This window comes from Miniopterus natalensis, chromosome 18 (assembly GCF_054644295.1).
Source record: "Miniopterus natalensis isolate mMinNat1 chromosome 18, mMinNat1.hap1, whole genome shotgun sequence".
Classification (NCBI taxonomy): Eukaryota; Metazoa; Chordata; class Mammalia; order Chiroptera; family Miniopteridae; genus Miniopterus; species Miniopterus natalensis.
Genome location: NC_142098.1, coordinates 24,764,072 through 24,776,677, shown reverse-complemented (window position 1 = coordinate 24,776,677; position 12,606 = coordinate 24,764,072). Strand labels below are relative to the sequence as shown.

The window sequence follows — 12,606 nt, the reverse complement described above, 5'->3', positions numbered from 1 at the left end:
TAGTACTAGCAACAAATGATTGTTAATATATAATGCACTTAGGGTAGTTTGTGGCACATAGTAAATGCTCAATAAGTGTGTCTGAGTCACTATCTTGTATCTGAGTGTTTCACCTCTATCAGTGGCAAGCTTTCTGAGTTATAAGCAGTAGGTATCATTGCAACTGACTTATTCCAGCAATTTCTGGCAGTATTCCTGAGGAAAGAAAAATGGAGACAAGGCCACCAGTGAAGACGTCTACAGGTCCTTTTGATTGACTGTGCTAGTATCTAAGTCTACAAGTAGACTTCTGGGTCTCTGAAATACACAGCAACAAAATGTACAGACCATGCTTCAGGACTAGCTCACATAATCTGCCTGGCGTCCACCACACAATCATGGGCACCACTGCCCTCTATTACAAGCTCTCCCACGAAAGGCTTCAACCCCCCACCCAATGGCCATCATCTAATGCTGGGATAGGAAAAAGGCGCAAACACCAAAAGGAAAAGCTAGTAGTTTATATAGATAGATATATAGATATATAGATATTGATATATATTGTGTTTACATAGTCCACAAGTTAAATGCAGGTATCCATAAGAAGAGCATTAACAATAAAAATACAATCTGTGTGTAGCCAAGTACAGAGACTTAAAATGGTAAAACAGCAAAAAGGATCTCACAAAAGTACAAATATACAGTACAAATTGATTTATTTAAAACAGTTACAAAAAAGCACAACAAAATAGAGATTATCCTTAGAATTATTAATGCTTTGTTAAAGATCAGGTAGGATTAGAGGGTAAGAAATGGTATGGGTGGGGGGAGCACCTGACTAGTTCTAAGGCTTTAGATACAATGCAGTTGATTACATATTAATTCAGCCATTACATACTGGGGATGGTAGTTGGGGGTCAGTAATTTATCTACAGGGAACTCCTACACCAATCAGATCCATCCAGACCTCCCCAGTGCCGACCTTCTCTATTCCTTGGGACCCTAAAGCCAATTGGGTGACATTCCCATCCTCCTTTCTCTACCCCCATTCCATATCCACATAATCTTCCCTCCCCTAAGGTGCTGTGCAAGCTGAGAGCAGTTTGCTCTCTGCAGCTGGAACATATACTGTTTTGGCTACAGGGATCCTGTATGTGACTAGGAAGGTTGTAGGGGACAGTTTTATTTTTAATACTTCAAGTTTGCCTCGAGAACAGTCAGTTTCTCCCCCAACACAAGACTCTCTCCAATGCGAGTATCAAGCAAATGAGGGGTGTACTCTGCCTTCAGCAATACCAGCAATGCACTAACCACTCACAACTACGTGCAAACTCCCCGTCCAAGGGAGTGGGTGTAAAACCACTGTGTTATCAGCTCACGCAATCTCTCTCTCTCTGATGAACCTCAGTCCCTGTGACAGTCATAAAGACAGAAATAAATGCAAGTTTGACAATAGGTAAAGGCACATGGGCTGCTGCCACACACACTGTAGACAGGAACCCAGTTTGAGGCCACCTTCACTGCTGGGCATTTGCAGTTAGAATGGCTTTGGGACCACACAGACTTTTGAGTTTGCAATCTACTGAAGGAGAATCTAGGCTTAACAGAACTAATAAAGAAACCTTAGTGTGAAAAGTGCATTTATTACTACTGTTCCTGCTGGGGAGGGTCAGCAGGACAAACCACACCACCTCTCCGCCTTCCGCCCCAGGCACTGTGCATAGTCTGCAGGTAAGGAGAGAGTGCAGTCAACACTAGCATCTTGAGGGCCAGTGCCATCCTAGGCCCAGACCAGGCTTCTGGTCCAAAGAATGATCCTAGAGTTGAAAGAACAACTGACAGCTGCAAAGACCCAGATGCTTATTTTATTATTGCATAATGTGGAAGGCCTTCCCTACTCCAGGGAAGCTTGGAGGGTGAAGGCTTCCCAGCAAAGGGCTAATAGGTTCCTGGTCAACATCCAACTTAGCACAGTTCAGCTCTTCAACTGTAGTGTACACTTTTTCCCATCTGGAAAATATTGTAGCTTCAGTGTGGTTTAGTAAACAGCCCTATGAGGACAAGAAGTCTCCCTAAAACCTGGCCTCTGCCCTATTCACTTTGCTTTTAAGACTGACTTAATTTCCCATGGCCAATTAATCAGGTTATCTTTACTCCAACGGACCAGGCCCTTTCCCAGTTAACCCATGTCCACCCTTTATCTCCAGTGTGATCACTCAACATCTCAATATGCCTGCCTGTTCTAAGTTTAAATCATACCACCAACCTGTGCATCTCCTATGATGCCCACTGGTAAAAATAAAACTAACCCCCACTGAGTGGCTATTTCAAACTTCAAACCCTTTCTCAACCTCAGACAGAATCCACATAACTAGAGCCAGATGAACCCCCTGGAATACTGGCACAGGCCCTAACCTGGTTCCCCATCATTTATTTTTAAAAACAGGATACAAGATACCACAAAGGAAAGACGTTAATACACAGAAAACATCCACTAGGAGGACCTGCTTGTTTCTCCCTCAAGACACTCAGACATTTAGAGCCACAGGGCTCCCGATAAGCACTAAAGCCACATCCCTTTGGATTCACCAGCCCACCAGCAGCAAGTCGTACTATTCCTAGTCACCTTGACTTTGCTATAAAGTAACACTTGCACAGGTGAGAATAAAAAGGGTGCCTTGATTTCACGTATACGGCCAGAGACATGGAAGGATGGGGAGCTATAAAGGGCAGCAGGCAGGACAGTGAGCAGACAGCAGCAGTGGCAAAGCAGCACAGACCAAAGCCCTTGGCGTTATGACCAACTGGGACCAAGAGTGTAGAAGGGTCAATCCAGATCTGCGGGGGCCCCTCCCCAAGGGTAATAAGTGCTCAGCTCTGAACTCCCAGGCTCTGCTTCCCCACACCACCCCCTTCCCACCCCCATGTATACTAACCTTGATAGGAATGACGACCCAAGACTTGGATGTATTATATATCCTTTACCTGGTTCTCCTACTTTCAAAGTGGAATAGTTATTTCTATTTAGTGCCAAAGTTAGCAGTCCTCCTTCCTATCCCTAAGCTCTGGAAATGGCTCTGGCCTCCTTCAATTGCCCATTCCCCCAAAAGCTGACAGCTTTCCACTAAAATGTTCACCCTCTCAAAACCACTCTTAGGTGTCTTGCAACTTATGAAATTCCTATAAGGAAGAATGGACACACCATAGGTTACTCTTACTCCTCATGCCTGGAAGAAAGGCTGAACTGGAGGGAAAAGGCCAAGGGAATGCCACAGCTCTCACCAAATTTAGAGCACAGAGCTGCATTTTCTGGGAGACTACACTTCACAAAAGACACCTCTGCATCTCAGGAAAATCAAGTATTAATACATTACATATTAATGGCACAGTGTCAGGGGAGCTGCTGGTATTGCTTTCCCAGCAAGAGACAGAAGAGGAACAGCAGCAGAAAGGTCCGGGCCCAACTTGCCAAGGTGTACAAGATTTTCTCTTTCCAGGATTCAGTGGAAGTTACCAGGCTGGGTAGTGGAGGGTTATTTGACTTAAAACTGCTTGGTGTGCATCTGGTAAGACATAGATTTGCTCCAATAAGGAGGAAGCTCAGTTGGTGTCCCTGGTGGATATTTCTTGAGTGTCTACTGTATGCACGTCACTATATTCAGTTGATGAGACTTCCTATGAGGATGTTTCTGAGAAACCCGTGCAAACACTAATCGCTAGGAATGAGTTGCTCATGGAACAGCCAGAGAGAAGACCTTCTCCAAGGGCCATCATCTGAGAAGATTCAAGACTCAGCCCCACAGGCCCCCACGGTAGGAAAGAAACCAAAGAAAGCAGCATTCAGAGAGAATGGGGGAACAGAGAAGGGAAATGGCATGATTCCAAATGAGTACAAGGTTGAGTGTTCACTGGACAGGATTGGCGTTTGGTTCTGATGTGAACCAGAGACTTAAGTACTTGCGGGCAGGCCAGCAGCTTCCTTTGGATGAGCCTCCAAAAGCTGAATGACCAGGTAACTGCTCTCAAGGAATAAAATAGTGGAGTGTAGGGCTTGTAACAAACAAGCCAGTTTCAGCCACTTTGTTCCCCCAGGAGAACAACCTTTAGCACCTGAGCACTAAGAATGACTCCATTCTCAGAACTCCCCCTCCCCCCAGGAGGTAGGTAAGATTATTTATCCCCATTTGGCAGCTGGGGAGGAAGTGAAAGAGTGAGAGGTCACAAGACTTACCTAAAGTCTTTGACAGAGCAGAGATCAGACCTCAGAGGCTTGAGACTCCTGCCTTGGCCAGTCCAAGTACATTTCTAAAGGAAATGCCAGGATCATACCCTGGGAGAAGCCTCACCAGAGAGCTAGGTGGACAATACCCTGAGTTGCTTCAGGAGTCTAAAGACCCCTGAAAAACAAACAAAAAACCCACCCACCCACCTGAAAGCTGGTGGGGGAGCCCAATTCTCAATACTCAGTAGAATCCCACAGTCTGAGCTGCTGCTAAAAGTTGTAAAACAAAAAATGTGGGCTTAAGACACAGAGGGGCAAATGCAACTAAGATCGAAAATACTCTTTGTAGAGGAATACTCCACAAAATGAAACCTAGGCGACCTCAGGTACTAAAATGTTATCAAGACTACCCCAGAACCTTAGAGCTGGCTGAGAAAGGGGACAGCTAGGAAAGGAAGTGGAATTAAGATGGGAGGAGCTGTGTAAAAACGCCAGGATGGGCACTGCCCAGCCAGGTGTATTTGTCCTGACCCAGGGCACAGTTCCCTTGTTTCTCCACCAAGCTGTTCAGCGGCAGAGGGGACATGATTCTTTCTGAGTTTTTAAAAACAGAGAATATAACTGAAGGGGAAACCAGACAGACCTCTACACACCAAAAACTAGAGGTCTTGGTCAGAGTGGACAAAACCAATTTTGCAGAAGGGAAAAGGCAGTGCAGCTACAAATTAGGCCCAGGTCAAGAAACCATGCAGAGGTTAGGGCAGCAGAAGGGTGGGAGCCACACAGGCACTTAGGCACAACACACACAGAGGAGGGGTGCAAGGCCTAGGGAGAAGGGTCCACTGGTTCTTTCAAAAGTCACCATTACCAACTAGAGATTCAGTACAATTTCATAGCAGGTCTGGCATGCTGGGTAGGAGGAGCTTTGTTAGGTCAGCTACCTTTCCAGAAGCCTTGCCTAGAGCCCGGTCAGCCTGGCCATAAGGTCTTTCCCCCATAGTCCCCTGACTGGGTCCCCGCCAAAGCAGCACTTCACTCTGAACCCTGGAGGGGCTTCTCTCTCTCCTGGTGCTAGAAGCTTATGGGAGGAACGGAAGGAGAAATGGGGAAAAGGGCTGAAGTAGGACCAACCAGTCTTGTAGATGAGTGCTCCTCCCCCACAAACCAGCCACAGACATCTGTGTAACAAAATTACCCTTTAAAGTGCACAGCTCTCAAAAGAAGAGTTCTGGGTGGGAATCCTCTTATTCCAGCCATGGGGCCTCCTACTCTCCCACCACAAAAAAGGAAAAAAAAGAAACTTTAGACAGTTGAACTGCTACTATAAGCTGTGGATCATCATTTTTGGCTCTTTCTTTGCTCCCTCCTGCCACCTGCTCCCAAAGCCTGACTTTCCTCTTACAGGAGCTAGGGATGGGGAGGAAAGAACAGGGAGGCCCTGATATTTGGAATGTTTCTTATCCTGCACGCACCCCCTTACTTCCTTGGCCCAGGCCTACTGCTCCCCATCACAGCATCCTCTGGGTTGTCCTAAAAGGATGCCACAGGGTAATGAGCAACAGACCCTGCCTTGGGAGGCTGCCTCCTCTCCCTTCCCCACCCCCGCCCCCAATCTCACTGCCAAGAGAGCCATTCCCTGCTCGACATGTGCAAATCCTCTGCCTGCTCACGGTGAGGCCCAGCTCTGGGGTAAAGGCCCAGTCTGGTCTGGGAGAGAGGTTCATTTTCCCGCATTGGAACGGCCTTCGATAGACAGTTTTACCTCCTGTGGAATGAAAGAGGGACGGAGCATTGCAGCCCGTGCCTCCTCCCCTTGCATGCTGTATCTTTGGAAGCTCGGAGCTGGCCAGCAGGCCTGAGCACCAGGCTCTGGCTGCAGGGGCTCTACCATTCGGGAGCCCTCGCCTGACGGCTGGCTCTTCCCCTCACTGTCACATTGCTCTCTGGGTCCCAAGACTGTCCTCTCAGGCCTTTCTCTGGGGGTACCCAGCTGGCCTGGGGGAGCACAGCTGGCCTGAGAAACTGAGTTACTGTTCAAGCTCTGTAAACTGATAGAGATGCAGACATCTCCCACCTGTAGCCGATGGCAGGGCAGAGAGAAGAGCTGTGCAGTCCGCCCAGGGCTGCAAGAGGACCAACCCTGACCATATACAAAAAAGGGGTGCTCGGGGGGCACTTCGATGCTCACTTTGCTCTGCTGCTCACCAACCACGAAATGCAGCATGACAAATCCAGGCCACTGGCTCTCCTGAATGTCCACGACTGTGCTAGAGTCAATCTTCAGCCCCCCGCTCACTTCGGCACTGCGCACAAAATCCTGGGTCTGGAGGTCCTCCACCCGCTTCAGCTCCCCTGTAGCCAGCTGGATGATGGCGCCTTTCATGAAATGGGAGGGCAAGTGGGAGGAGGTAATGGGGGGTGGCGTTGGCTCCTTGTCTGGGAAGATGGCTCTGGCCTGCGCGTCCAAACTTGATGCCACCAGGATCTCCGAGCCCATGGGCAGCAGGCCTGTGTCAGTTCCAGTGGGCACCAGGTTGCCATTGGCTACAACCATTGCTTTGGGTAAAGGTCTGTGTTTCACCGGTTCCTGATGGGGTTGAGGGTAGAGGCCCCGGGCCTGGCTTTTCTCGGCCATCTCTGCTGGGTTCCTGGCTGACCCTCGCCCCTCACCCTGATGGTCAGGGGTATGATGGGATAGGTTGAGAGGGCTGGGCTCATCCTTCCTCTGAGCTGCCACCACACGATAGTCCTGAGAAGCTAAAGCGCCAACCACCCGCTGGACCTCGAGGTCGGTGTCTGGGGTCCCACGGTGTGCTGGCACTGCCACCTCCACCCGTGCAGTCTGAGAACCTGAAAACAATTGTCCATCCACCACACATTCTACCACTGGTACCAGTCCCTGGCCGTTGCCCTTGCTGTTGGGGGAGTCGAGGGCTTCACTTTCCTGTCTTACTAAATTTCTCTCTCGCTGTCTCTGTCCATTGGCAGGGGCTGCTTCCAGAGCAGACTGGCCCTCCTGAGGGGTAAGAACTGGGCTGGCACCAGCTGGAGGGGTTTCATGCAAGGTGTACCCAGCAGGTAGCCTGGACATCTGATAATAAATGGGCATTCGGCCTGAAGCGAGGTCCAGTGGCTGAGTACTGGAGTGATGTGGCAACTGTCCAGGTGGGGAGGTGGCAGAGGGGGTTTTGTTGAATGAGTGAGCTGGGGATGAAGCCTGGGGGGGAGGAGTAGTTCCTTCTGCCAGGAGTGAGGCATATGGCACAAAGTGTGGAAGGTGGGAAGTGGCAAGGTTGGCAGAAGGAGAAAGGAGGGGACTCGGTAGGAAGTTAGGTGGCACAGCATAGGGAAGGCTATAAGGAGACCCAATAAACTGCAGAGAGGTGGATGGGAGCTGAGCATAGTGGATTGAGGGATAGTGGATTCCTGGATGTTGAATCAGTGAAGACGCTACATTAAATGTGGGGGGCAAAGGGCTCATGTTCACCACGGATGGGAGGCCAGTTGGGGAGAAAGTAGCAGGTGGCACAGCCACCTTATACAGCATGCCATACTGGTCCACCGTCAGACCAGTGATGGCCTCAGTTCCATCACCCCCCAGGCTGACTCTGGCTCCTGCCTGGCTCTGCCCTGCCACCACAACCCCTCGGGACCACTCAGAGGCATCACTGGAGGGTGTGTGGTTAGTTGAGCAGCTGGTAGTTCTCCCCATATCCTCGCTGGTCACGGGGAGGTCTCGTTTCTTTGGTGGAAGGCATTCCTGACTCCTCTCATGAACGGGTTTCATATTGCTTTGTGGTGTTCCTGGAGCCTGGAAGGGGTCGGCTTGCTCCTTGGGGCATCAGAAGGGGCTTCTCTGTGGCTCCCCTGAACCCTCTCTGCTGCTGGCTGGGGCGCCCACATCTGCTAGGGAACAAATCAGAGGCAAAGAAAAGTAACCTACGGGTGAACCAAGTCAAAGGAATTAGCAGGAACTGTGCCCATGCAGGAAGATGTAACAAAGAGGACTGTTGGGAAAAAAAGAGGTATGAGACAGGGGCAGATAAGAATGCTACCCTCCTTAATCATTCGGCCTAGGGTGTGAAAGAAACAGTCAAAAAACCACAGAGCTACAAGGAAAAGCATTCAACAATGAATAAATAAACCCAGAGAGACCATCAGCTTCATGATTAGTGCCTCTGGTGGGGACCTTGGTGCCTGTTCACAGCCTTCCCCCCTAAGAGGGAACTGAACGTGTGATCTTTGCTGCTGGCTCTTTCTTCCCAAGTTTCTCCTTTTGCCACCAAAGACTACGGTGCTATCTTCTTTCCTGAACATATGACCTCATCCTCGCTTCCTTTCCCCAGCCTAATTTGGGTTATGATCTCACCTACACCCAGGCCCCGCCCCATGCCTGGTTGAACTCTCCTCCTCTCTGCCTCTTATCGCCACCACCTCAAGGACCCAGGTGGCAGTGCGTCCTCAGGTCTGCTTATGGCTTGTTCTTTTCAACCTTGCTCCCTAAACCTGTTACGAACTTTAGTCTCTTCTTTGCCCCATGAAATACTACATTCAAACTTGGGCTGTGCGGGGAGAGTGGCTGTACTAGTGTTCTGCAATTTATTCGTTTCCCCTCCTCCCCAAAGAGCAACAAAACTCTTCTGATCTCACAGAGACTTCTCGCTCCCTAGCCTGGCAAGGCTTCTTTTCTTCTCATTGACCACCTTCAGTTTGCTTTCTTCATCCATTCCCTCGCCTTTTTCTTTGTCAATGGCTCCTTTTCCACTGGAGGTCTGCTCTAGGCACCACCTCCTAAAATTCTGATTCCACTCCTCCGAACATGCCTGTTTGTTACTATCTTAGGGCTGTATGATTGGTAAGAAAGTGCTTTTCTCCCCTTTCTCTTGTTGTCACCTTTCATACATGCTTTTGTCCATTGTCATAAAGTATCTTTTTGGTCTGAACACTTCAATGCATATGAACTTTGTCACCTATTTCTTCCAATCAGGCTCCCGTTCTTTGGATCTGAAAAGAGATTTCTACATTACACTCTGTTCTGTTTTCCACTGTTGAATCCCAGATTTTTTTTTTTTTAACAAGGTATCCAAAGCTCCTGTAATACCTGAGCTTCCAGTGGTGTTTCTGCGCAGCTGTAATAAGAAGCAGTGTTCTCGCCGCTGGTGTGGGAGCCTAGAAGACAGACATAGGGGAAAAGTAAGCAGGAGTCTCGCCTGACCCCTATACAGGGTCATCAAGAACAGTAATTCCAAAGCCACAAAGAACTTAAACTCCATGAATCCCTGCCTCATGCTCTTCTCTAGAGGTAACAGCACATTCATCCAGAGTGCCCAGGCAGTTAAATAGAGAAAAAGCCACCTCTTAAGCTCTAATTTGTAGGAAGGTATCGAATTTGTAAAATTTCCACGTCACATCTCATTGTTTTCCTTAAAGTTGTATTCTTCATCTTCTACCTGTACCCATTCCCCAAAGGTTAACTTTACTTCCAATCCCCATTTCAGGCAGATGCACAAATAAACGTGGAAGACTTGACGCTGCTCCCACGTGAACAATGGGAAATGGGAAAAATCAACTTCACAGATTTCGCTTTTATTCGGAGCTGATGAAAACACGGTTGTGGAGGTTATTGAAATGAGAAAAGTGGCACTAGAGAAAAAAAGAACAATTATTTATGTTTCTGGGGCAGAAAAAGAGGTCAAGGGGGAGTTACTCAAGGGGAAGCCTTATTAACAGATTTTCAGGGTTAAAAAAAAAAATCTGTGTGTGTGTGTGTGCGTAAAATTTTCTGAGTGACAACTTTGTACCAAGTGCTGAATCAGGTAGGATGGAAATGAAAAACACCTCCTTGGTCCTCATGTAGCTAACAACGGGCAAACAAACTGGCGCGAAACTGTCAGTATCTGAATCTACCCATGCCAGGAACATCAAGCACTGGAGAACGGAGCCTTCATCTCTGAAAACAGAGAAAGTGGCACTGACCAGTACTCTGAGAAACTACCCATTGTCGGGTCGGGGTCCTACAGAGCACCGCAGGCCTCCAACCAAACTGCAGGCAACGTTTGTCTCTTAAGAATGGGCGCAAGTCGTGGATCCCTTCTTTCCAGTAACTGAAAAGCAACTGTAGCTCTCTCTCCTTCGTTCCCAACAAAAACTGGGGTCACCTCCTCAACCTCAGAATGATCCTTGCTCCCTGCAAACTAAAACAGGGAAGAAAACCTGCCTCTAGGTCACTGCGGGGTCAGCCACACAGAAGCTCAGAGAAGGGCTGAAAGAGGCAAAAGGTCCGTGGGAATGACAACAAAGAGCCAAGCCTGCGTACCAGGTTCCCACAGCGCAAAACGCATTTCGGAATCGGAAACCTCGGCCTCCGGAGCGGCTCGGTGAAGGTTTCAAAAGGGGGAGACGTAGCTGCTCCCCGAACCGAGCTCACGGGGAAGGAGGGGGGGGCTGTTCCAGAGAGTTGCCAACGCTGCCAGCAGAGCCGAGGAACCGAGAGGCTGAGCCCTGCCAGAGACCAGCGTCCGCTGAGGGCGAGAGGTGCGCCCGCCAGAAAGAGAGGCGCTGGGAAGACACCAGGGGCGATGGCTTCCTGTGATCCCTGCAGTCCTTCCTCCAGAAAGGGTAGGGCCCGAAATGGGAAATTCAACGTCTAGAGAGGGGGTGGGGTGGGCTGGGGTGGGGGGTCGACCCCTCGAACCGAGGGGCAGGGGGCTGGGGCCCGCAGGTGATGCTTCCTTGTTTGGGGGCCCCTTCCCGCCCCCAAGGACTCGGACACCCCGGCCAGTGGGGACACAGCCGCGGGGTCGCTGGAGCCCGAGCCCGTCTTCTGGGCTGGGTCGGAGGGGAGCGCGCGGGGGTCGACGCGCGGCCTCTCTCGCTCCCCGGGTCCGCGCGGTTCGACCGGGCAACAGGCTCCGGGGGCCACTTCCTCCGGGGCGCCGAGCCCAGGCCCGCTCGGCCTCCGCGAGGCCGGCGCGGCGGCCCCCGCTCCCGGCCACACTCACCGGCCCATCTCACGGCGCTCTGCGGGCTCCTCCCGCTCGTCCCGGAGCCGCCGCCGCCGCGGCCGCCGCCATCCCCGGCCCCGGAGCCGCCCCACACCCAGCGCCCCCCCCCCAAAGCGGGCGCCCGGAGATGGCGTAAGGCTCGTCCCGCCCCCGGCGCGGGGAGATGGCGCCACTCCCGGGCTCGAGAGGGACGCCCAGGAGTCCCCCCCTGCGCCCCGCCCCGCCGCCCCGAGGCCAGGGGCGGGCCCCTCGCCCGGCGCCCCCCGCCCCCCGCCCCCCGGCGCCCGCTCCGGTGGGAAAAGGAAACGGTCCCCCGGGGGCTGCGTCACGCGGAGGGGGCTGGGCCGGGCCCCCTCGCCTTGACCCCGCAATGACCCCTCCGTCTCCGGGCGCTCAGGGAAGCCTCGGGGTTTCTAAGCAGAGCCCCGGGGCGCGGCCAGCAGCGCCCCTCATTGCCAGGACTTTCTGGGACTGATTCCTGAAGCCTCCTCGTGGGAACCTCGGGGAACCCCGAGGCCACCCGGGCGCGGGAGAAGAAGGAGAGCCCCGGGAGGCCCGGGGTGGCGCCGGGAGCTCTGAAGGGCAGAGAAATGTCGCCGCGGGGGGGGCGAGAGGCCCGCCGGGGTCTCGGGGGGAAGGGAAACCGCCGCGGGAGACGTGGGAGCCCCTGAGAAATGAGAGGAAGGGGCGTCGCGCGGGGGAAGCAGCCGAGCTTGAGTGGGACGCGGGCTTGGCTGCGTGGCGAGGCGTCCGGTCGCCGGTCCAGGCCCACTCGCTGCGAGTCAGCTTCGCAGTAACATCAACTTGTGATGGACTTAACCCCAAAGTGGACAGCGTTTGAATTCGTGCTTCGATTACAGTATATCTGTGTAAAAAAAAAATTTTTTTTTTAAAGTAGTTGTGCATACAGACAAAACCCAACGAAACTGAGGAAAAAATAAGTTTCCCTGTTGGAGAGATTGGATTCTGAGTGGTTTTTTTCCCCCGCTTTCAGTTTCTGCAAACTTTGTTCAGTAACTAATAATTGCTTTCCGTGTGATTTTAAAAGTACTGACTGTGCTCGGGTCCCTTACTCTGTCGCTATCCGGCCTTAGGAAAGTCATTTGACTATTTTAGACTTGGGTTTGCACTTCTGCAAAGTGAGAAGTTTAAACTAAACGAAGGGGTGGGAGTAAAATGTAGATAGAAGGGCTCTCTAAACATTTTAAATGAAAAAATAAGCAAACATGTACAGTGCGATATGTATTTAAGGTTAAAAGACATAGTATTCTAGTTGCATATATTTATGTATCTAACAGAAAAGGAATGAAAGGATGTGTAACAACTAGTTAACATTGTTTATCTTGGGAGAAAAAAGTGGAATTGGGTAGTGGCCAAAAGGAGCAAAAGGGACTTACGTTA

The 12,606-nt window shown here is 51.0% G+C and overlaps 1 protein-coding gene across 6 annotated transcripts; it reads right to left on the bottom strand.

Annotated features, from left to right (window-relative positions):
• Positions 1-485: 485 nt before the first annotated feature.
• ATXN1L (ataxin 1 like) lies at positions 486-11,261 on the bottom strand. 6 transcript variants are annotated; one of them, XM_087827403.1, is made up of 3 exons: positions 11,203-11,261; positions 9,095-9,370; positions 486-8,104 (listed from the first exon to the last, which is right to left on the bottom strand). In XM_087827403.1, the coding sequence occupies exon 3, from the start codon at positions 7,986-7,988 to the stop codon at positions 5,922-5,924; it is 2,067 nt and encodes a 688-aa protein (XP_087683529.1). In that variant the 5' UTR covers positions 7,989-8,104; positions 9,095-9,370; positions 11,203-11,261; the 3' UTR covers positions 486-5,921. The 6 variants fall into 6 exon arrangements, with proteins under 6 accessions (XP_087683529.1, XP_087683532.1, XP_087683531.1 ...); XM_087827406.1 differs by having other exon boundaries at positions 486-8,107; positions 9,303-9,370; XM_087827405.1 differs by having other exon boundaries at positions 9,303-9,370.
• Positions 11,262-12,606: the final 1,345 nt, after the last annotated feature.

Bases quoted from the DNA above. Each gene is read 5' to 3' on its own strand.
- ATXN1L (XM_087827403.1), bottom strand. From the start codon at position 7,988: ATGAAACCCGTTCATGAGAGGAGTCAGGAATGCCTTCCACCAAAGAAA.